This window comes from Jaculus jaculus, chromosome 4 (assembly GCF_020740685.1).
Source record: "Jaculus jaculus isolate mJacJac1 chromosome 4, mJacJac1.mat.Y.cur, whole genome shotgun sequence".
NCBI classification, from domain to species: Eukaryota; Metazoa; Chordata; class Mammalia; order Rodentia; family Dipodidae; genus Jaculus; species Jaculus jaculus.
Genome location: NC_059105.1, coordinates 53,589,990 through 53,613,670, shown reverse-complemented (window position 1 = coordinate 53,613,670; position 23,681 = coordinate 53,589,990). Strand labels below are relative to the sequence as shown.

The following is a 23,681-nucleotide window of genomic DNA, read 5'->3' as shown; positions in this document are numbered from 1 at the left end:
TCTGTGGTTTTATTGCCTGAGCAATTGGGGTTGTATTCAGAAAGTCTTTGCCAAGACCAAGATGTTGAAGGGTTTCCCCTACTTCTTCCTCTAGCAGTTTCAGAGTTTCCGGTCTGATGTTAAGGTCTTTAATCCATTTGGACTTAATTCTTGTGCATGGCGAGAGAGAAGAATCTATTTTCATCCTTCTGCAGCTATATATCCAGTTTTCAAAACACCATTTGCTGAAGAGGCTGTCTCTTCTCCAATGAGTATTTTTGGCATTTTTATCAAATATCAGGTGGCTATAGCTACTTGGGCTTACATCTGGGTCCTCTATTCTGTTCCACTGATCTACATTTCTGTTTTTGTGCCAGTACCATGCTGTTTTTGTTACTATGGCTCTGTAGTATAGGTTAGAATCAGGTATGGTGATACCACCAGCCTCTTTTTTGTTGCTCAGTATTATTTTAGATATTCGAGGTTTTTTTGTGATTCCAAATGAATTTTTGGATTGTTTTTACTGTTTCCATGAAGAAAGCCTTTGGAATTTTGATAGGGATTGCATTAAATATGTAGATTACTTTAGGTAAGATTGCCATTTTCACAATATTGATTCTTCCAATCCAGGAACAAGGGATGTTTCTCCACTTTCTAGTGTCTTCTACAAGTTCTCATTGTATAGATTCTTTACTTCCTTGGTTAGGTTTATTCCAAGGTACTTTATTTTTTTTGATGCAATTGTGAATGGGAGTGATTCTCTGATTTCATCCTCTGTGTGTTTGTTGTTAGCATATATGAAGGCTACTGATTTCTGTGTATTTATTTTGTATCCTGCTACATTGCTGTAGGTTTTGATCAGCTCTAACAGCTTGCTAGTAGAGTCTTTAGGGTCCTTTATGTATAGAATCATGTCATCTGCAAATAATGATAACTTGATTTCTTCCTTTCCAGTTTGTATCCCTTTTATGTGTGTCTTTTGCCTTATTGCTATGGCTAAGATTTCCAAAACTATATTAAATAAAAGGGGGGACAGTGGACACCCTTGTTTTGTTCCTTAGTTTAGTGGAAAAGCTTCCAGTTTTTCCCCATTTAGTAATATGTTGGCTGTAGGCTTGTCATAAATAGCCTTTATTATATTGAGATATGTTCCTTCTATTCCCAGTCTCTGTAGGACTTTTATCATGAAGGGATGTTGGATTTTGTCAAATGCTTTCTCTGCTTCTAATGAGATAATCATGTGATTTTTGTCCTTCAACCCGTTTATTTAATGTATTATATTTATAGATTTGCGTATGTTGAACCATCCCTGCATCTCTGGGATAAAGCCTACTTGGTCAGGGTGAATGATCTTTTTGATATACTCTTGCATTCTGTTTGCCAATATTTTGTTGAGAATTTTTGCATCTATGTTCATGAGGGAGATTGGTCTGTAATTTTCTTTTTTTGTTCTATCTTTGCCTGGTTTTGTTATAAGGGTGATGCTGGCCTCATAGAAGGAGTTTGGTAGAATTCCTTCTTTTTCTATTTCCTGGAAAAGCTTAAGAAGCAATGGTGTTAGCTCTTCCTTAAAAGTCTGGTAAAATTCAGCAGTGAATCCATCCGGGCCTGGGCTTTTTTTAGTTGGGAGATTATTGATAACTGTTCGGATCTCCATGTTTGTTATAGGTCTATTTAAGTGATTAATCTCATTTTGATTTAATTTAGGTAGGTCATATAGATCAAGGAAATCATCCATTTCTTTCAGATTTTCATACTTTGTGGAGTATATGCTTTTATAGATGTCCCTATGATTTTTTGAATTTCTCTGGAATCTGTTGTGATGTTACCTTGTTCATCTCTGATTTTATTAATTTGTGTCTCTTCTCTCTTTCTTTTGGTCAGATTTGCTAAGGGTTTATCAATCTTGTTTATCCTTTCAAAGAACCAACTCTTTGTTTCATTACTTCTTTGGATTGTTCTTTTTGTTTCTATTAATTTCTGCCCTATCTTTATTATTTCTTCCTGTCTACTGATTTTTGGTTTGCCTTGTTCTTCTTTTTCCAAGGCTTTAAGGCAAAGCATTAGGTCATTTACTTGCGATCTTTCTAATTTCTTAATATAGGCACTTAAGGCTATAAATTTACCTCTTATAACTGCCTTCCTTGTGTCCCAGAGATTTTGGTATGTTGTGTTCTCATTATCATTTGACTCTATAAATTTTTTGATTTCCTTTTTGATTTCTTCATTGACCCATTCATCATTTAGTAGTGTATTGTTTAGTTTCCATGATTTTGTGTATGCTCTATAGTCTTTCTTGCTACTGATTTGTAGTTTAATTCCACTGTGGTCAGATAGAATGCAAGGAATTATTTCAATTTTCCTGAATTTGTTAAGATTTGCTTTGTGTCCTAATATATGGTCTATTTTAGAGAATGTTCCATGTGCTGCTGAAAAGAATGTATATTCTGCAGCCTTTGGATGAAATGTCCTGTATATATCTGTTAAGTCCATTCCTTCTATGACCTTATTTAGTCCAGATGCCTCTCTGTTTATTATTTCCCTGGATGACCTGTCAATTGATGAGAGTGGGGTGTTAAAGTCACCCACCACCACTGTGTTTGGTGTTATCTGTGACCTTAGTTCTAATTGTGTTTGTTTGATGAATTTGGGAGCCCCCATGTTAGGTGCATATATGTTTAGGATTGTAATGTCCTCCTGTTGGAGTGTGCCCTTAATCAATATAAAGTGTGCCCTTAATCAATATAAAGTGACCTTCCTTATCTTTCTTGACTAACATCGGACTAAAGTCTACCCTGTCTGATATTAGGATAGCAACCCCTGCTTGTTTTCTAGGCCCATTTGCTTGAAACACCATCTTCCAACCTTTCACCCTAAGATAATGTCTATCCTTTGTAGAAAGGTGAGTTTCTTGGAGACAACAAATTGTAGGATCCTGCTTTTTAACCCAGTCTGCAAATCTATGTCTTTTCGTTGGGGCATTGAGGCCGTTGATATTAAGAGATATTATTGAAAGATCTGTATTTATGTTTGCCATTTGTGTGTGTGTGTGTGTGTTGCTGGTTCTACCTGTGCTCTCTTCTGTTAACTAGTATTTGAGTATTGCTTGTTTTTCCTAGGTTCCTTATATGTGTGCTTTTCCTTTTGTTCAGCATGGAGGATTCTATCAAGTATTTTCTGTAGAGCTGGTTTTGTCTTCAATACTCCTTTAACCTGCTTTTGTCATGGAATGTCTTTATTTCTCCATCTATTTGAATGGATAACTTTGCAGGATAAAGTAACCTTGGTTGACAGTTGTTATCTTTCAGAACTTGCAATATATCACTCCAAGCCCTTCTGGCTTTAAAAGTTTGTGTTGAATAATCTGCTGTAATCCTGATGGGCTTGCTTTTGTAGGTAACTTGATTTTTCTCTCTAACTGCTTTCAATATTTTTTCTTTGGTTTGTGTGTTTGGAAGTTTGATTATAATATGGCAAGGAGAGGTTCTTTCTGGGTTTTGTCTGGCTGGGGTTCTAAAGGTTTCCTGTATCTGTATTGGCACCTCTTTCCCAATTTGGGGGAAATTTTCCTCTATGATTTTGTTAAAGATGCCTACTATGCCTCTGGAGTGGAGTTCTTCTCCTTCTACTATGCCCTGAATTCTTATATTGGATCTTTTCATAGTGTCCCGAATATCTTGAAATTCCCACTCATACTTTTCTATAAGTTTGTCTTTCTCTTTGTTGGACTGCATTAGGTCTGTCACCTGGTCTTCTCCCTCATCCATCCTACTGGTGAGATTTTTTACAGAGTTTTTTTATGTCATTAACGGTGTTCTTCATTGCTAGTAATTCTGACTGGTTTTTCTTTATTATTTCTATTTCCTTATTTATGTCTTGTATTGCCTTCTTTATTTCATGGAATTGGTGTCCTGCATCTTCTTTGATTCCTTTGATTTCCTCTTTGATTTCTTCTTTGATTGTTTCAATGTGTTCTTTGACCTCTTTGAAAATATTTATAATCAATCATTTGAACTCTTTCTCAGGCATTTCCTCTAACTCTTTCTCACTGGAGGACATTTCTGATGCATTAATACTTTTAGGTTGATTTATATCATCTTGCTTTTTAGTGTTTCTTGTGTTATAATGTATATATTTTTGCATCTTGGATTAAGTTAATGCTTGCGTTTTCTAGCTAGCTGTGTATTCTTAGCTGTATCAATTGATTTGATGTCATATATTTTTTCAGGGTAGGACCTTAAGGTGTTAGGTGTGGCTCTTAAGACTCTTAATACAAAGATGTTCTTAGGGGTTGAGTTTCCCTGCTATAGGAGTATTCAAGCAGGCTGAGTGGAATAAAATAAAGGTAGATTCTAAAATTTAACTAAACACTGTACACATTCAATCAAAAACAGCCCCGAGTATGTATGCAAGAGTAGTTATTATAACAACCAGATCCTCTATCAATAAAGAGGTTAAGATTTCTGGTCTGTTGAGGGATCCAAGTCAGCTTGCGACCAAGTGAGACCCTTCCCTAGTGCAATCCCAGTTACCTTGGATGATTTTGGTCTCAGTCAAGTTGCTGCCTGGGTCGTTGGGCTGCTGTTCTGATTTCTGGAGCTGGGCACTTGCTTTTCCTGCGGGGCAAACCGAGCCTGGCAAGTGTGGCCCTGCAGATCAGCACCCCTGCTGCTGGAACTGCTGCTGCTCAAGGTGCCCCTCCTGGGTGTGTAGCCACTGCTGCTGAAGGTGTTGCTGCTGGACCCACTGCTGCTGCTGCCTCTGCTGCTGCTGTAGCTGCCACTGCTGGAGCCACCACTGCTGCTGAAGCTGCTGCTGCTGTGTCCACTGTCGCTGCTCCCCCTGAAGCTGCTGCTGCCGAGTCTGCCGCTGCTGCCACTCCTGGGTCTGCTGCTGCTGCTGGGGCCGCTGTTACCGGTGCTGGAGCCGCTGATGTTGCTGCCGAACTCTGCTCCTGCTTGGGTCCTGCTGTCAGCCCAAGTTGGCGTGGCTGGGTCCCGGTCCGCTGCTCTGTTCGCCGGAGCTTGGCTCCGGCGGTTGGGGAGGGGAGGGAGCCGCGGCTGCTCTGGTTGTATCGCTGCTCCAAGCGTTCTTCTACCTCGCGGTCTGCTCCTCCGTTGCTCGCTGCCACTCTCCCCTCACGTTTCCCGAGTTGCGGAGAGCGCGGTGTGAGGGAAAGCTCACGCACCTGGCTTTTCCTGCGGCTGGAGCCGAGTCTGGCGGCTTTCTGGTGCGCTGCGGCCGCAGCGGTTGGCCGAGCTGCCAGAGCCGCTTTTCCCGCCTGTGCAGGCTCTGGATGCTCTGGATCTCTCCTACTTCAATTTCCTATACACCTCACTTTTTAGTAAAAGTGTGTATTTTGCTGAGTTTTTTTGGTCTTTTTCCCCCCAGGCTGCTTTGGCGTGGTACCTATGCCGCCATCTTAACCGGAAGTCATGATTTTTTTTTTTTTTCTAGGTAGTGTCTCATTCTAACTCAGGCTGACCTGAAATTCACTATGTAATCTTAGGGTGGCCTTGAACTTATGGCAGTCCTCCTACCTCTGTCTCCTGAATTCTGGGATTAAAGGCATGTGCTACCACACCCAGCCTAAATTGTTTCCTTCCTTCCTTTTTTCCTTCCTTCCTTCCTTCCTTCCTTCCTTCCTTCCTTCCTTCCGTCCGTCCTTCCTTCCTTCCCTCCCTCCCTCCCTCCCTCCTTCCCTTCCCTCTCTCCCTCCCTCCCTCCCTCCCTCCCTCCTTCCCTCCCTTCTTTCTTTCTTTCTTTCTTTCTTTCTTTCTTTCTTTCTTTCTTTCTTTCTTTCTTTCTTTCTTTCTCTCGTTCTTTCTTTCTTTTTTTTCTGAGATAGGGTTTCACTATAGCCTAGACCTGGAATTCACTATGTCATCTCAGGGTGGCCTTGAAATCATCGTGATCCTCCTACCTCTGCCTCCTGAGTGCTGGGATTAAAGGTGTGCACCACAATGCCCTGCTTGATGATAATGATTTTGATCATTCTTTTGTATGTGTATGTCCAATTTTAGTGATGTCAGTTTTTAAATTAAACTTAGTTTATTGGGGTTACTAACATGAGGCTTTCTGTATGTAAACTAACCCTCTATAATGAAGGTTACTCAGAGGTCCATGGCTGGAAAACCCACTCTAGCCTGGGTGATGACTTATGTCACCTGCATCTCTGGATCTCCCTGAACAATTTGCAGGCAATTTGAAGCAGGGGCTCTGCAAAATCTCTCTCTAGAGATTATTTGTTTTGTGTGTTTGTTTTTGGAACAAGATATCATGTACCAAAGGTGTCCTCAGATTCACTATGTACCCAAAGATGACTTTGAACTTCTAATACTCTTGCCTCCATCTCTCTAGTGCTTAAATAACAGGTATGGATTTCATGCATGCTGTGCAAGCACTCTACAGGCAAAATTTCTCTTTTGCAAAAGATGCTATCTATTCACAAATGTGTATTTTTGTCATATTTGTCATAAAGTAAGTGTCGGTAGCTCTGATAGTTTATATCTGCACATTAGATTGTTTCATTCTCACACATGTCTATTTTGTGTCAATGTCATGCTGTGCTTGTTACTATGATTCTGTGATATAGTCTGAAATCAAACTTTTATTCTTTTTTCAGTCTTTCTTTGTTTATCCAAGGGCTTTTGTGTATCCAGATGAGTTTTAATATTGTTTTTTAGTATGTGTGAAAGAATGGCACAGGAATTTTATTAAATTTGTAACTTGCTTTTGATAATATAACCAGTTTTACAATGTTGATTTTTCCAACACATGATAATGGGAAATAGATATTCCCAGTGTCTAATTTCTCTCTTGAGGATTTTAAATTTTTACAAGTAGAAGATCTTCACCTTGTTGCTTAAGATTATTACAAAGATTTCATTTATTAATATTTAGACAATTGTTAATGTGATTGTTTTCCTGATTTCTTCTTTGGCATGTTGCTATTGATATGAAGGAAGGCAACTAATTTTTTATGCTGGTTTTGTATTCTGCCACTTACTTGAAGGTGTTATCAGTTCTCAAAGTTTTCTGATAAAGTCTTTAGGGTTTAATATACAGAATCATCTGCAAATAAGAATATTTTAACTTTTTTCCTACTTATATCTAATTTTTTGTTGCTGTTGTTTCTGTTGTCCTAGCTATGTATAGCTAAATACTGACAGCACTGCACTAAACAGGAGTGGAGAAAGTAGACACCATTGCTTATTCCTGATTTTAGTGGAAATGCTTTGAGGTTTTCCTCAATTAATACAATTCTTCTATCGATTTATCATATATCATCTTTATTATGTTGAGCTATGTTCCTTCCATCCCCACTTTTCAGGGCTTTCATCTTGAATGTATGTTAGATTTTGTCAAAATCCTTTTCTGTATCTCTTGAGATGAACATGTGTTTTTTGCCTTTGCATCCGTAGAAGTAATGCATTTATTATTGATTTGAATATATTGTATTATCCTGGCATGCCTGAAATAAAGACAGCTTGATCATGGTGAATAAAATTTTTAATAAAAATTCATTATCAGCTTTATTTGTAATCACCTTCAACTGATACACTCTAAATAAACTTCAACAGGTGAATAAGTGAACTGTTACATATGTAAACAATGCAATGAGGGAATGAACTATAAAAATGAAATATGGAAATTAACTAAGAGAATGAACTGTGGGAATATTTATGAAAGTTACAAATAATATTTTTGAGAACATTGATATGAGATGCTTTTTAAGCCCCTGACTTATAGCTTGCACTGAAATTAATTGTATAACCACTGGCTTAAACCCATTTGACTAGATTTCCTCTGTGTTAATGTATGTTTGGCTTGAATATCAATCACAGTTGACCAGCATTGACAAGAAATGTTTGGATATTAAGCGATGTTCTTTGCCCAATTTCCTCAGTGACCTGGTTGAATTCTTGACCCAGAACAAACATACATGCACAGTAAGTGGTGACCAATAGTGCTGAAGACACGAGGTCAGTAACAAAGTCCCTATAGGACTGCCACAGATCTGTTGAAAACAGCAGGTCAGCACCTCTAAACATTTTTACTTTTGCAGTTTTTTTTCCTGTTACCCTTTTGCTTAATTTGTATTCTAATGTGGTTCTTTCTGATGGCCACATGGATACCTTTGTCTTTTTCTTCAGTTAGACATGACCTTCAGGTATTTTCTGGAAAGCACCAGGAAGTTTTTTTTTTTTTTAATTTTTTGTTTATTTATTTGAGAGCAACAGGCACAGAGAGAAAGACAGATAGAGGGAGAGAGAGGGAATGGGCGCGCCAGGGCTTCCAGCCTCTGCAAACGAACTCTAGACGCGTGCGCCCCCTTGTGCATCTGGCTAACGTGGGACCTGGGAAACCGAGCCTCGAACCAGGGTCCTTAGGCTTCACAGGCAAGCGCTTAACTGCTAAGCCATCTCTCCAGCCCACCAGGAAGTTTTTTTGTACTATTACTGAAAGTTATTTTTCCTTGAACCATGACAGTTTTCCTGGGTATAAAAGTCTGGGTTGGAAGTTGTTGTATATCTGAATATGAAATGTATTATTGATAGCTTTCCTTGCTTTAAAAGTTTCTGCTGAGAATTCTGCTGAGTTTTTCCACTATGCAAATATCTTTCTATCTGGCTAACAGTGGCCTCCTTAAGTTGTGCAGTGGTTGAAGGATAATAAACAAAGATGTATTGGTGTATTTCCTTCTACTAGACTTTGTGGGAGGGGATTACAAAATGTGTTTTGATAGTTCACACAAACTTCAGCCAATCTTGGTTACTACACTTTAACTTCTTCATATGTGGGGCTTCACTGCCCATCCTGTCCTCGGTCCTCTGGCTGTCTGAATGAAGGCCAGTGTGTTAAGGGCAGTGCTTTGCTCACTTCATCTTCTGTTTTGTTTGGTACTTGCTAGAACTTTATTTTCTTAAGTTCTTTTCATTTGTTTTACTTATTTAGCTATATGTTTTAATAATTTTGTTTTCTTTTATTTTTATTTTTTTTAAACATTGGTACATTTTATTTATTTATTATTTATTTATTCAAGAGAGAGAGAGAGAGAGAGAGAGAGAGAGAGAATGAGCATGCCACGGCTTTCAGGAACTGAAAATAAGCACTAGATTCATGCTTCACCTTATGCATCTGGCTTACATGGGTCCTGGGGAATTGAACCCGGGTCCTTTGGCTTTGCAGGCAAGTTCCTTAACTGCTAAGACACCTCTCCAGCACTGTTATGTCATTTATTGGGTATAGTTTACTATTTAATATATATTTCATTTTTAAATGGGAGTAATTGATTTGAGATGCTTTTCTAAGTTATAAATTTAATAGTACACATTTTGCTCTTCTAATTTAACCAGAACCTGAACATTTTTGCAATATATATATATATATATATATATATATATATATATATATGTACATGAATTAAAAATACTTGAATTTTATGTTTAATTCTTCTTTTATGTATTTTGTCTAATGTCTAAATATTTGGAACTCTCTTAAGATGTTTCTCCTATTTCTAATTTAGTTCTTTTGTGCAAAATCATAGTTTGTATTTTTTACCACCTTGCAAATGTATTCAGACTTTTAAAATTTTATCAAATATTTAATATCTAAATATGAACATTCTTGATAAATCAAAGTATTCATTTGAAAAGAGTAATTTAGGCTTGAGAGATTACTTAGTAGTTAAGGCACTTGCCTACAAAGCCAAAGGACCTCAGATCAATTCTCCAGTACCCACGTAAGCCAGATGCACAAGGTGGCACATGCATCTGGAGTTCGTTTGCAGTGGCTGAAAGTCGTAGAATGCCTATTCACTTCCCCCACCCCCTGCCCCGTTCTCCTCCTCTATCTTTCTTGCTCTCAAATAAATAAATAAATAAATAAATAAATAAATAAAATGAATAAAAAGTAATTCTACCATATTGTTTAGAGAATTTTATATTCCCCATAGTAACTTCATTAAAAGAACTGTTAATTTCTTCTGAGTTTTACTTCAGTTGATGTTTCCTTATTCTCTCACTTAGTGAGAGGGATATTCTAATAGCTGGAGGAGCAAAGGCTCAGCAGTGAAATGTATATGCTTGCAAAACCTGCCAGCCAGGTTCAGTTCTCCAGCCACCCATAAAGCAGACCCAAAAAGTGGCACAAGCATCTGGCGTTTGTTTGCAGTGACAGCAACTCTGGAATGTGCCCCCCATGTATATAAATAAATACATACATTCATCCATAAATAAAAACAACGTGCTTAGTAGATTTATTCTGTTGGCTTTATTATTTTTTGTTTTATTTCTTTGAATTTTACTTATGCATTTTACAAGTGGTTAGATTAATCTATCCTCAGATAATAACTTCTGATCATTTTTGTCTTTGCTGTAGGACAGTACCCATTTTCCTTCTTGTATTAGTAATTAATATAATATTACACTGTGTAGGCTATCATTTTAAGCTATTATTAGAACATCAGGTTTTCTTTTCAAAACACTAGAGGATAACTATTTTCTCTTTCTTGTTTGTAGTTTGTTTCTAGAGAAATATTTGCTTTTTAATTTAATGTTATTTTTTTCCTTTAAAATCGAGGTGCTTAGAAAAACTATATTTTATGTGATTATTAGTATGGTTAGTTTTATCTACCATCTCAGAATTTGTATTTTATAAGTACCACGTGCTAACCAATTGTGCAACAGCAGCTCCAGAATTTGTATGTTATTTGTTTCACATTTTCTTTATTCTCTTCTTCCTAATTGTCTGCCTTATTCTTGAGAATTCTTTTGTTTGTTTGTTTCCATGTTCATCTTTTTGGATCACTAATTTTGCCTCTGTAATATAGTGGTGTTTTTTAGGACTTGTAGTACAAGTTATGGTTATGTATGAATTTTTTTTTAAATCTTATTCAACCAGATGTTAAGGTTGACTTTATTATATAATTCTATACATAGTATAAATATTGAAATATTATAATTTCATTTCTTTACCTCCTATATACTTTTTGTGTTTTTTCTTCAATATGACTTATATGTAACATATAATTTCCTTGATGTATTAGCATTTTGTCATAATAGTCACTTACCTCCTATCTTTTAGGATGGCCCTTTCTGAGTTTTTCAGCAGTGTCCTGAGACATATCAATCCATTTTCTAATGAGATACTCCGAGAAACATTTAGGGTCCTTTCTCTGCACAGCTACCTCCTTTTATTTATTTATTTATTTATTTATTATTGCTGCATCCATAGTTAATAGTTTCACAAAATAATGACTAAATAATTCCATAAAGGTCTACAGTGAGGTAAGTTACACCTAAGTGTCAAAGAAATTCCCAGTTTTCTAGTCAAAACTAAAAATTTTGGACTGGAGATATTGCTCAATGGTTAAGGCACTTGTTTACAAAGCTTAACGACACAGGCTCAATTTCCAAGTTCTACATAAAACCAGATGTACAAAGCAGTGCATGCATCTGGAGTTCATTTACAATGGCTAGAAGCTCTGATATAACGATTCTCTCTTTCATGCTTTCTTTTCCTTTCCTCTCCTTGAAAGTAAATAGAGAAAAGGAAAAAAAAATCTCTTATTATTTATTCTCCCTTTTTATACTTTGTGCCAACTTATAAGTCATAAGACAGGAATTTCTATTTCTAATATACCATATTCTTTAAATAATTATATTGAATTTTAAATGGCAAGTTAACACAAATGGAGATGTTTTCATTAATATTGTAGAAACAAGCATTGCTCGAGAAAAAAATGGCTTATCATTTACAAAAAATGCAGGATACTGGCTTTAAAGAAGATACAGTAAAAAACGGATATGAACACAGAGGACAAGAAGGAGTCCATTATGAGTGTGAGAATATGCACTGTTTAACTGTGTAAAAATATGTTTTTCTACTATTGTTTATTTGTATTTTTCTGCCAAGTTTTTACTAGGTTCTGAAATAATCATTTCCATATTAATGTTAAATAAGACAATTGCATATACATATTAATAATGAAGTAACACAGTTTTATCAAGTAGCTAAGGACACAAATTTGCCTGCACTGCATTTTTAACCAGCTTCTCTATACATATTTTTTAACTATTAAACAAATTAAAATTAATGTGGAGGATAATTGCTATTATATGTTAACATGGTATTCTGATATGTTTCCAACTAGGAGGAATAGACAGAACCAGGGGAAAGAAGGTCAGGAAGATGGAAAGAAAGGATGTAGAGATAAGGGAAAATAAAGAAGAAAAAGAGAGAATAAAGAAAGTTTATGAGGACTAACACAGACCAAAGACATTGTGATGCACATCCCATGCCAGCTTCATTTTATATCTAACTGCATGAGAGTATAGTAAATTTCTCAATGTTTACATTTGATGGTCAGAATGTAAATATATCACTGTTTGAACTGCCCATGACTATGCACTATTGGGAAACCCTCGTGATACTTAATCTGCTTTCTTCTCAGTCCCGTGTTTAGGTTTATGCTTCCCTGTGTGTCATTTCATTAGATGACTAGACATTCTCGGTTGGCTTCTAACTGTACTTATCACAACTACATTAAGTAGACAATTACATTTACCTCTGCTCTGATTTCTCCTGCTGCCCCCAAATTGTTACCTATTCATTTCTCCTTAACAGCTTAGGCAAACATTCACCACAGCATATATTCCAGTCCAAATTTGAATTTATATGTCTTTAAAAATGATAGTTGTCCTCAGTGTCATAAACAGGTTCTGGAGCCAGGCTACTTTAGCCCAACTACTCCTTTAAATTTTTCAGGTCATGTAAATGGATTAGGCAATTTACTGAAACTCTCAGTGATATTTCATTCTCTGAGCCCAATCATAACACAATAGATAATTACTATAAAGATTTCAAAAATTCATATATTAATATAATAAATATTCATAAGGACTTCATTAATGTCATAGTTCTGTGAAATAAGACTATTGGGGATTGCTTGAACACAGATTATATTTTCCCACACATTTACCATTTTTTATTCAATTTTCTAAACCAAAATTCATCTGCTCACTGCCTCTTTCTAACCCTGTATATTGCACTGGGTCTTTCTTGATAATCATATTGGGTTTTTGTTTTTTTGAGTTGGGGTCTCACTGTAGCCTAGATTGAACAGGAATTCACTATGTATTCTCCAACGGGCCTTGAACTCTTTGCCATCCTGTTATGTCTGCCTGCAGTGTGTTGGGATTAAAGGCATGCACCACCATCCCTGGCTCATAATCCTACTCAGAAGATCACACATTTAGACCCTTTTAGAAGTTTGTAGCACTCCAAACACAATTATTACCTACTTCATTATATCTTAGCCACTCAAAATATTAAATTTCCAGTTTATGTGTTAAGAGATCCAAGCAAAATATCTCTACTGAATGTTTGCTTGCTAAGTGGATTCATTCATTCATTCTACTTATTCAAAACACTAAAAGCAGGCACATGCTTCAGGATAGAAAGCACTGCAGAAACTTTTTTCATTATCTCATGCAATAGGTAAAGCATATAAAGAAGCAATATTAATCAGCTACCTCAAACCTTTTCTTTCAAACCTTCTTTAGAAAACATAATGTGTTATTGAAATGACAGGAAATACAAGTACCCATATACCATCACACTAGTGCCATCTTGTACCAAGTAGAAAGCCACTAGAAAGACTGGGAGAGAAAGAAGATCAGGAAAATCTTCTCTGGTGATCAGTGTCTAGGGAGTGACATCAATCTCAGATTGTACCTTGCTAATTATAGCTCACTGAATACATATGTAGGAATGATATTGCCTCTCTACATAGGTATAAGAGCAAACTTCAAGTACCTCTAGCAAAAAGCATGGGTATATATATACATTGTCAGTATATTTCAGCTTACATTATATACTATTATATACCTATATGTGGATATATCCATCCATCCATACATACATATATACATACATACATATTTTCACATGTCAGGCTATAAGGCATATTAAGAATTGAAGTGTCACTGTGGGCTGGTAGATCTCCATCACTGTCATTGTTCTGGCATGCAATCCCACAGAAAGTAAATAACATGATCTCCTAGACTTTCGTACAGATTTTCATTTCTTCCAGAAGAAAATTTCATCTCTGCAACTATGCCTTTTTAGTTAAAAGCATAGTATTTCAGATATAATTTATTCCTCCTATTTCACATCTCTTCATTTTTTTCCTATTTCTCTTTCAAATCCCACAGTCAGATTAGAAAGGGCGCTGTCTACTCTTGTGCATGAAAGGATAGTCTATCTTGGGTAATTCATTGGTCATAATTATTAACAATAAGCATTTTATTATATTTCTTTAAGCTTCTATTAAGAAGAGAAAGAAGAGTTTTGATGACATAAAAGTAGTTTATCCTGCTGATGACCAGAAAGCATATAAAGGAGGATATGGTAAGTAAATACCTTAATAATAAATACCGAGTGTGAAGTACACTCATTTTGGGGGAAGTGTGAGTGTGTTGATAGCTTCCTTCACTTCACTCCTGATAAAATTGTGGCCTAAAGTGATGCTTAAAATATACTGGTTTCAGATTTTAACCTCTAGATCACTGATTTAATGTTTCAACTTCCAATTGTACCATGATTTTAGAACAATTAAATTAAGGATTTATTGCTATTATTATTATTTAAAATATTTATTTATTTGTTTGTAAGCAGAGAAGGTGGAAGACAGGGAGAGAAGAGGAGAGGAGAGGAGGGGAGAGGAGAAAGAGAAAATGGGCACACTAGGGCCTCTAGTCACTATAAATAAGCCCTAGATGCATGTGCCACTTGTGGGTGCTGGGGAGTCAAAGCCTAGTCATTAGGTTTTGTAGGCACACACTTTAACTGTTGAGCCATCTCTTTAACCTCTATTATTTCTTTTACTTCTTAAAATTATTATGGGAAACTTAAAGAGTTCAGAAAACAGTTTACCTCCTTATCCACTATGAGCATTGCTGAATTATCAGCTTCACAAATACCTATACTATGTGTCTTCATGTTTTCTATTACAGTTCCCTACATTACACCATGAGCCCAACTAATAATGAAAATATACTATAATAGTACACATTAAAAGTAAAAAAAAAATCTTAAAAATTTAACAATGTGACTCCCCCACTATGAAGATTCAAATTTATAATTAATATATACACATAAAATACCCTGAAACTTGCTATTAAAATCTAAATAAATTTAAATCAAACAAAAATTCTTTGAGTATTCAGCCTATTTCTCTTCCATTTAAAGTCTTTGTGTACACCATAGTGTTCTCATTTATTTGTCTCTAATATTTGTTGAGGTAAAGGATAACAGATGATTTACAAATAACCCCCCCAAATGGAATTTCATTGAATACAAAATAAATACACAATAACATGAAATAGTTTTTAAAGAGTTATCCCTGGCAAAACCAAGAAAGCAAGCATGTGATACCACACCCAATGGTGCATATCTTTGTAACTTGGTTTCTTTGACGACTGTTTTTACTGTGTTCTGTGTTTACTTTTCATAGGAGTTACCTAGACTAAGGTATATACATAGTTCTCCAGAACCAACCACAAGTAAACTCTTTACCTCTTTCTCTGGAAGAAAGCAATTTGACTACTGCATGCTTAAATTATAGTTCAGAATATTTTGGAAAAGCAGACTATATATTTAGTATATATCATCACTCATAAATTTTTAAAATAATTAACTGTTTAAGTAACATTTTGAAAATGTGCTATTGGTTTTGTTTACTGTTATTATGAACTCACAGATTTAATACATCAAGTTGTTTAAATCTCTGAGTTTGAGCAAGAAATTGACACAATAGCATTGTTGTTTCATTCATTGATGTTGAAATTGTGACAGCATTGGCCAGAGAATGTCCTATGAAAATAATTTCAGAGTCTTTTTTCTATTTTTTTAAATTAATTAATTTATTTATTCGAGAGCGACAGACACAGAGAGAAAGACAGATAGAGGGAGAGAGAGAGAATGGGCCCGCCAGGGCTTCCAGCCTCTGCAAACGAACTCCAGACGGGTGCGCCCCCTTGTGCATCTGGCTAACGTGGGACCTGGAGAACTGAGCCTCGAACCAGGGTCCTTAGGCTTCACAGGCAAGTGCTTAATGGCTAAGCCATCTCTCCAGCCCAAGAGTCTTTTTAACATAGTGATTATTAATAGCTTCCTTGCTATCTTGGAAGGAAGGGGAGGGGAGGGGAGGGGAGGGGAGGGGAGGGGAGGGGAGGGGAACAATTTGTACATTTCCAGTTGCTTTGGTACTGTTGAGTTACAAGGGCAACTTTAAATGACAAAGTTGGTAGGTTCACTTATTTTCAATATTCTTTTCTGTTATGTTGATCCAGTTGTTTTTTTTTTCTTTTTAATTTTTTTATTAACCACTTCCATGACTGTAAACACTATCCTATGGTAATTCCCTCCCTCTCCCCACTTTCCCCTTTGAAACTCCATTCTCCATTATATCCCCTCACCCTCTCAATCAGTCTCTTTTTTATTTTGATGTCATGATCTTTTCCTCCAATTATGATGGACTTGTATAGGTCGTGTCAGGCACTAGTAGGGTCATGGATATCCAGGCCATTTTGTGTCTGAGGGGAGCATGTTGTAAGGAGTCCTACCTTCCCTTTGGCTCTTACATTCTTTCTGCCACATCTTCCACAATAGACCCTGGGCCTTGGAAGGTGTGATAGAGATATTGCAGTGCTGAGCACTCCTGTCACTTCTTTCCAGCGCCATGATGCCTTCTGTGTCATCCCAAGGTCACTGCCATCTGAAAAGAGAAGGTTCTCTACCAAAAGTGAGAGGAGCATTAACATAAGGGTATGAACATTAAGAGAAGTGCTTACTGGGCAGTTTGATAAGCATAGTATATACACTTATCCAGACATCAGCAGATGTTACACCCCTAGGGCTCATGACTACCCCTGTTTTAAGTTTCCAGTATCAGGGATGTATTCCCTTTCATGGAGGGGGCTGCCAGTCCAATTAGATGGCAGTTGGTTTCTACCATGACAGTTGTGCCACTATTGCACTCGTTGTCTCATTTGGCCTGGCTGGCTAATTATAAGGCTTACAGTGTCCACTGTTGAGTATTTTCACTGGGATTTCTCTCTCTCATTGAACTGCATACAGAGTGGTTTCTTCCAGCTTTCTGTCAGCTGGTCTATATGGAGGAGGTTATCAGCTCAGTTCCAACAGGATTTCTAAGTGGCCTTGTAGCCCAAATATGTGGAGTCTTCAGCAATAGGGTCTTACCATCTATTCCTGGTGGGAAACCAAGGGCCTCACCAAAGGCCTATAATGTTTTGGGGGCATCAGAGGCCTTCCTGGCCAACAACTCACTGGAAGGTATCCCATCCCTGGCAATGAAAATTTTCTAGCAACAATCTATAGCTCCTGAGTGTTCCATTGTCTGAAAAAGTAGGTTTCCATATTATTTATTTATATCCTCTTAGATTTTGATTAACCCTCCCTCCACCTTTCCTTTATTCAATCTCTTCCCCTGACCTCACTTGGACCATTTCACCCCCATTAATCTATTCTACTACTTGCATAGATATATAATACCATCCTATTAAATACCTCTCCCTTCCTCCCTTCCTTTCTCTCCAGTTTTAAGCAAACACATTTCTTCACTATTGTAATTATAAATCTAGAAGCTTGAGTTATTTAATGTTTTTTTTTTCTCTTTCTTTTCTTTTCCTGTTTCTTTTTTTTTTTTTTTCTTTTAATAGTTTGACTTGATTATCCCAGGACCCACTGTAATTTTTTTTAGGATTCCTTTCATTTCAATTTTTTTGCTTCCAGTGAAAGGACAAAGATGTACAAAAGATGTACAAAATGGTGGTTTCTCTATCCATCAGTGTTACTCAAAATGCTAAATATATTGATGTAACTCAGCTTTTGTCAGAAGATAAATATCTCTTTTAATTCCTACTTCAGTAGGAGCTTATAAAATTAATATTTGTTTTTTTCATTTTTCCCAACATCTTTGAGATAATGATATAAAGACTTATTTTCTGTTAATGTGGTTAATTTTTGAAAAATGTAATGTAAATGTAAAATTGTACATCCTTCCTGAGATAAACTCTATTAGTTCATGAAGCATAATAATTACATGTCATTAGATTTTGTTTTAATTGATGAATCTTATATCTTTTTATATGGAAAAATTGAGAGAGGCTTTTTTTCTTGAGATATGTGCTTATGGATATTTGGGATTTGAGTGATCTTTTTGTCACAGTAGTAGCTTTGAAAAACTTCCAGGGTAAGGTGGTAACATGTACAATCTACCTCCTAGCAACATGACAGAGAAAACAGAATAATACATTATAGACTCTATTCCTACAAGTGATAATAGCAATGCAAAGAATAAGGCAAGAGCCTTTCAAAAAAAAAAAACAAACAAACAAACAGGAATGAGCAGCAATGAACTTTTGCCCAAACTTCATGTGACTTGCCCATGGAAATGTTTCCATCTTCCTGCTGAGGAGACATAGACCATTGGCCAGATGTACTGTAAGATCAGCCCAGTCTGTTGAAGAGCTTGAAGCTGCAATTCCCATGTGTACCCCAAGAAATAGAGTATGTCCAGTATATGCCATCACGTATCAGTTTTCAAAATTTTTGTTTAGCAGTAATGGTAATACTGAGAAGCATGCTGAAGTCAGGACAGTAGAGCCTGGATATTATCACATGTAAACTGGTCAGTCTGAAACTAAGGATACATGAAGGCTATTAATCATAGAAATCCAAGAGGGGTTAGTGTGTTCATCCAGCACATGTGGAAAGAATAATAAAAGCTGCAAATTTCTCAGCAGCAACATTATTTTTTTTTCTGAAGCCAATGAAGTGTTGATTCCACTGGCCACTGTCCAGAAACTCAACCTCTAAGATAATTTGTTCACCAATGAGATGCAGAAAATTTTTACAGACCCTATTTCATAGGTTTTAAATGGAGCTTTATACTGAACTATGTCACAGCACAATTATTGTGCAGAAAACATCAGATGGAGGAGGAACATTTACAATATCTCCTACCAGAGAAGAAATCTTGACTCCTTTTATAATTTGTAACTAAGATTTTACTTTCATGTCATGTTGTCTTTTAAAATATTTTTTTGTCTTTCATAAACATTTCTTATTGGTCTTAAGTTTTATAGTGCTTGATTAGATAGGATTTGTCTGTGTGTTTGTGGATCCATTGTACTAGGTTCTGTTCTTATTAACTACAACATTCAATAAATTTAATAATATTTAAAGTAAATGGAAACTGGGGCTGGAGAGATTGCTGAGTGTTTAAGGTACTCACATGAGAATACTAATAATAATGGTTCAGTTCACCAATACCCACATAAATCCATGTGTTTCATGCATCTGCAGTTAGTTTGCAGTGACTGGATGCTCTGGCACACCAATTATCTTTCTTTCTCTCTGTCTCTCTTTCTCTGTTTCTCTCTCATTCTCCCCTCTCTCTTTTTGCAAAGAAATAAAAAATATACAAAATAGTAAGTGGCACATAACAAGTACCTTCCCTTTCATCTGTCTCAATTGATATGATACTCATCTTATTCCTTATTCAGCCTATTTCTTTTCCATTTCTAGACTGAGTAACTACTATGAATATACACCATAGTGCTCTTACTTCTTTATACCTCAGTAGTTATTGAAGTAAAAAATAAAATCTGATTTAAAAATAACCTGACAAAATGTGTATGTATCAATGCAGGAATATAAGAAATATAAAAAAAAATTCAAGGCAGTGTGACCCTCATAATGCCAACTTCATGGCAATAGAGTCCAATGTGAGAATTAAATGAAATCACAGAAAATGATTGCACAGAACAATTTTAATAATGTTTAAGAAAGTCCCACATATTAAAAGAGAATACAAACAAACAGCTGAATTAAATAAGGAAGTCAAATACGGAATATGAAATAGAATCTCAACAGAAGGAAATATTAAAGAAAAGTAAATTGAAATTTTGGAAATGAAGGGCTGAATAAATCAAACACAGAAAACCTCACCAACAGAATAAATCAAATGGATGTTAAAGCTTGAAGCATTGGAAACAAGAATTAGAGCACTGGGACTGAGACATTGACCAAGACTAAATAATGAGAAATACCATGAAATGAAGGAGACAACTTTACAAAACCAATTTAGGAATTATTGGCATAGGAGAAGAATTAAAGTTAAGGCATAAATAATATATTAAAAAGTAGGGATTAATGCAAGAAATATGTTAAGGCATAACATATTCTTGTATGCAGCTGCATATAGTGGTACACACCTTTAATCCTAGCACTTAGGAGGCAGAGGTAGGGATATCTCTGTGAGTTTGAGGCCAGCCTTGGACTTCAGAGTGAGTTCCAGGTCAGCCTTGGCTAGAATAAGACCCTATGTGGGGGAAATAAACAAAATTATATTGTTGTATGAAAGTGACCTTACATAATCCAGTACAATGACTATGTCAATAGAAAATTAAGAGTACTGACCATTTACCAAACTTAAATTTCCTGAATGGGTATAGAAGCAATTCTTATTTTATTTTATTTTATTTATTAGTTTTCTTTTCAGCAAATACGGACAGTTTGGTACCATTGTTTAGGCTCATCCATGACCCCCCCAATGGCCCCTCCTTGTTAATGTAAATGGGTTGTGTATTGTGGAGTTAGCCCACCGTTATTGGTATGATAAATGTCTCTGCATATCATGACCCAACATGTGACTCTGACATTCTTTCCGCCCCCTCTTCTGAAAAATTTCCCTGAGATATGTTGGGTTCATTTTTGGTCTGCTTCAGTGCTGAGGTGTTGGGGGCCTCTGAGGCTCTGGCTCTCTGATTTGGTAGGAGTTGATTTTTCTCTATGTTGGTCTCCTTCCCCCTTGTGCTGGTATCCAGTTCATCAGAAAAACAGCACCCTTGCTTGTTTCACCAATTTTCCTTAGTTTCAGCCAAGGCCCTTTGAGGTATAATGGGGTGGCTCTCTCCTTAGGATCTGCATCTATCTGAAAAAGAGAACAATTTACTGAAAATATACAATGATATAAGTTGTATAGAATAAGCCAGGCCTCCCACAAAATGTAGACAGATGACATGTATGAATACTATATGATCCCATTCATATAAAATTCTAAAAAGTCAAGCTAATCTTAATTAAGAATTACAAATCAGTATTGCTGAAAGTTGGGGAGAATGAGCTAGATTGATTACCAGTATGCAGCAAAAGTGAACTTCTATGGTAATCAAAATATTATCTTGACTGAAATATTGAGTTGTGTGCATGTTATAAATTTCATTAAATAATGTATGAAAGTACAATTTTATTTTACTTGAAAAATTAAAAACTACAGGTATACTCTTGGATTTACTTTCAGGAAATGGAACAAATCCTATTACTCAATCTCAAAGTTCAAAGAATTTAACAAAAATATCAGGATCTGCAGTTGTTTGTAATCCAGAAATACAGAACTGTGCTTCAGAACAAAAGGTTAAAAATATGTTTCAAACTTATACTTATTGTTAGTGTATATATACAACTTTCACTTCTATGGACTATTTTCTTTACTCTGTAACCCAGTTATTTCCACACTGCTTAGTTAAGGATGTTGAGAACTTAAGTTAGCCTTGTTCTAAATGCAGTTTAGTTTAATCTAATTCATGCAAGTATTTACCAGCAACAGTGATGTGGATACTTAACTGGGCACATAAAAATCTATGTTTATGTTGTTGACCACACACTGTGCTAAACCAAAAGAATGGGAAATAAAGAAATTTAATAAAGTGAATGAAAAAAATAAGTAAGAAAGAATCAGTCCCCTTGAGAGTCCATTGTCCCAGGGAGTGATTAAACATGGATAAAAATGTTATCATAATGCTGCAGTAACAACTTAATCTGGAATGATTATTTTTTTTTTATTTGGGGTTACGTAGTATTTAAGATAAACTTTACATTGTATTAGATTGGATATAATTGTATAGAATTGGTTTTGTCTGAGTCAACTTCAAAGACTTTACTCTTTTAGAATTACCCATTGAAATAAGGGAATAAATTAGCACATTTCTATATGTTTACTCAGTTTTCAACTATACTTGAGATCATATGGATGGTATCCTGGGAGGATGATAATATACATTGTCCCTAATATAATTTTTATGACAGATAAAGGAGATGAATGGGGAGAAAAGTATCTAGATTCATATGGTTAACTGATAAAATGCAAAATATATTTCAGACATCTAGTTACTCATGGATATTTCTCTTTTTAATGCACTGTATAGAGAAATGAAGAAACAGTCACAAAACCAGGTGTTTGTGACAATAAAGGTAAGAGTATAGAAATAGTCATATTATGTTAAATATATATATACAAAATTGTTTATGAATATATGCATAATTAAATTATATATCTAAGTTATTTTTTCTTTAAAAATATGGAATTTGTCACAATTTTACATGTCAGTCTTGCACAGGGGTCATGCTAATCTCTGTATCATTCCAATTTTAGTATATATGCTACCGAAGTGAGAACTAAGTTATAATTTAATAAATGTATCATGCACATTTTGTATAGAGTATAAAAATGTGATGTCCTGGACTGGAGAGATGGGTTAGTAGTTAAGGGGGTTGTCCACAAAGTCAAAGGAACCAGGTTCAATTTCCCTAGGACCCACACAAACCAGATGCACAAGGTGGTGCATGCATCAGTTTGTTTGCAGTGGCTGAAGGCCAAGGCACACCTATTCTTTCTTTCTCTCTCTCTCTAAAAAAATATTTTTTTTTTTCAAATGCGATGTCCTGATTTCAGCTATGTGTAGTTTTGGGTTGAGTAAGTTACTGACTTATGGTGGTTTGTGAGGTTGTCGTACTGCAAACTGCTCCCTGAAGCATTTCCCCATGCTTTAATACCATCAGTTCCTGACAGACAACACATCCAGTTTCCCATTTCACCTAAATTAATATATACTGGGCATTTTAATGCCTTGTTCAATTTCTGAAAACAACAAAGAATACAAACAGAGCAAATGTTTAGTTTCAGGGGATTAAGATGATGTGATAGCACATAAGGATCTCAGTTTTTCCTTTATGGGTAATGTTGAACTAGTGAAATTTGTCAGATGTCAACATCAAGAAAATGATATTGTTCTTGGAGAACCTTCCTTCACTTTCATGAATTACTTACTGTGATAACTAATCACTGGCAGCATTGTGGGAATACTGAGAGTAAGCCTTTAATTAATATTCATCTGTGTTATAACAATAATATATTCTCATATTTAATGGTACTGTCTATTACGCTAGGTGATGAAAATGCATTAAACAGGGATTCACTTACTTCAACACAATCTTCACCCACAAGGAAATCTTTCAGACCTTCCCAGTCACATTTGGGACCTCCAAAAAAAGAGGTATTAGATATTTGCTTCATTTCAGATTCAAACAAAATGAATAAGGTATGATTTTATGGTCATCATTAACATATGAAAATGCCATTCTTTAATCTTAAAGAACAGCTTTGTGCCCAGAAATTAGTCATTCATAATGAAAATTTAATAATCCAAAGACAGTCTGCCTAAATATAAGATGAAAGATTATAATTTATGATGTGGAAATGTAGCCTTCAGATTCAGACTGGCTTTTTTGATCTAGCTTCTACTAGCACTGACTCAGTACTTCTGGATTAG

General features: G+C 35.8%; 1 protein-coding gene and 1 non-coding gene across 2 annotated transcripts in view; one reads left to right on the top strand and one right to left on the bottom strand.

The window, feature by feature from the left end:
- The window catches only part of Fsip2 (fibrous sheath interacting protein 2), an 87,649-nt gene that overhangs the window by 20,476 nt on the left and 43,492 nt on the right, over nt 1–23,681 (top strand). Inside the window, exons 8-12 of the mRNA XM_045147853.1 lie at nt 11,702–11,825; nt 14,308–14,394; nt 21,374–21,486; nt 22,278–22,323; nt 23,299–23,405. Coding sequence (XP_045003788.1) covers nt 11,702–11,825; nt 14,308–14,394; nt 21,374–21,486; nt 22,278–22,323; nt 23,299–23,405 — 477 coding nt within the window. The remainder of the gene's footprint in view (nt 1–11,701; nt 11,826–14,307; nt 14,395–21,373; nt 21,487–22,277; nt 22,324–23,298; nt 23,406–23,681) is intronic.
- On the bottom strand, nt 22,425–22,528 carry LOC123460432. The gene has a single exon (XR_006636996.1). It is a non-coding gene; the product is annotated as a U6 spliceosomal RNA (small nuclear RNA).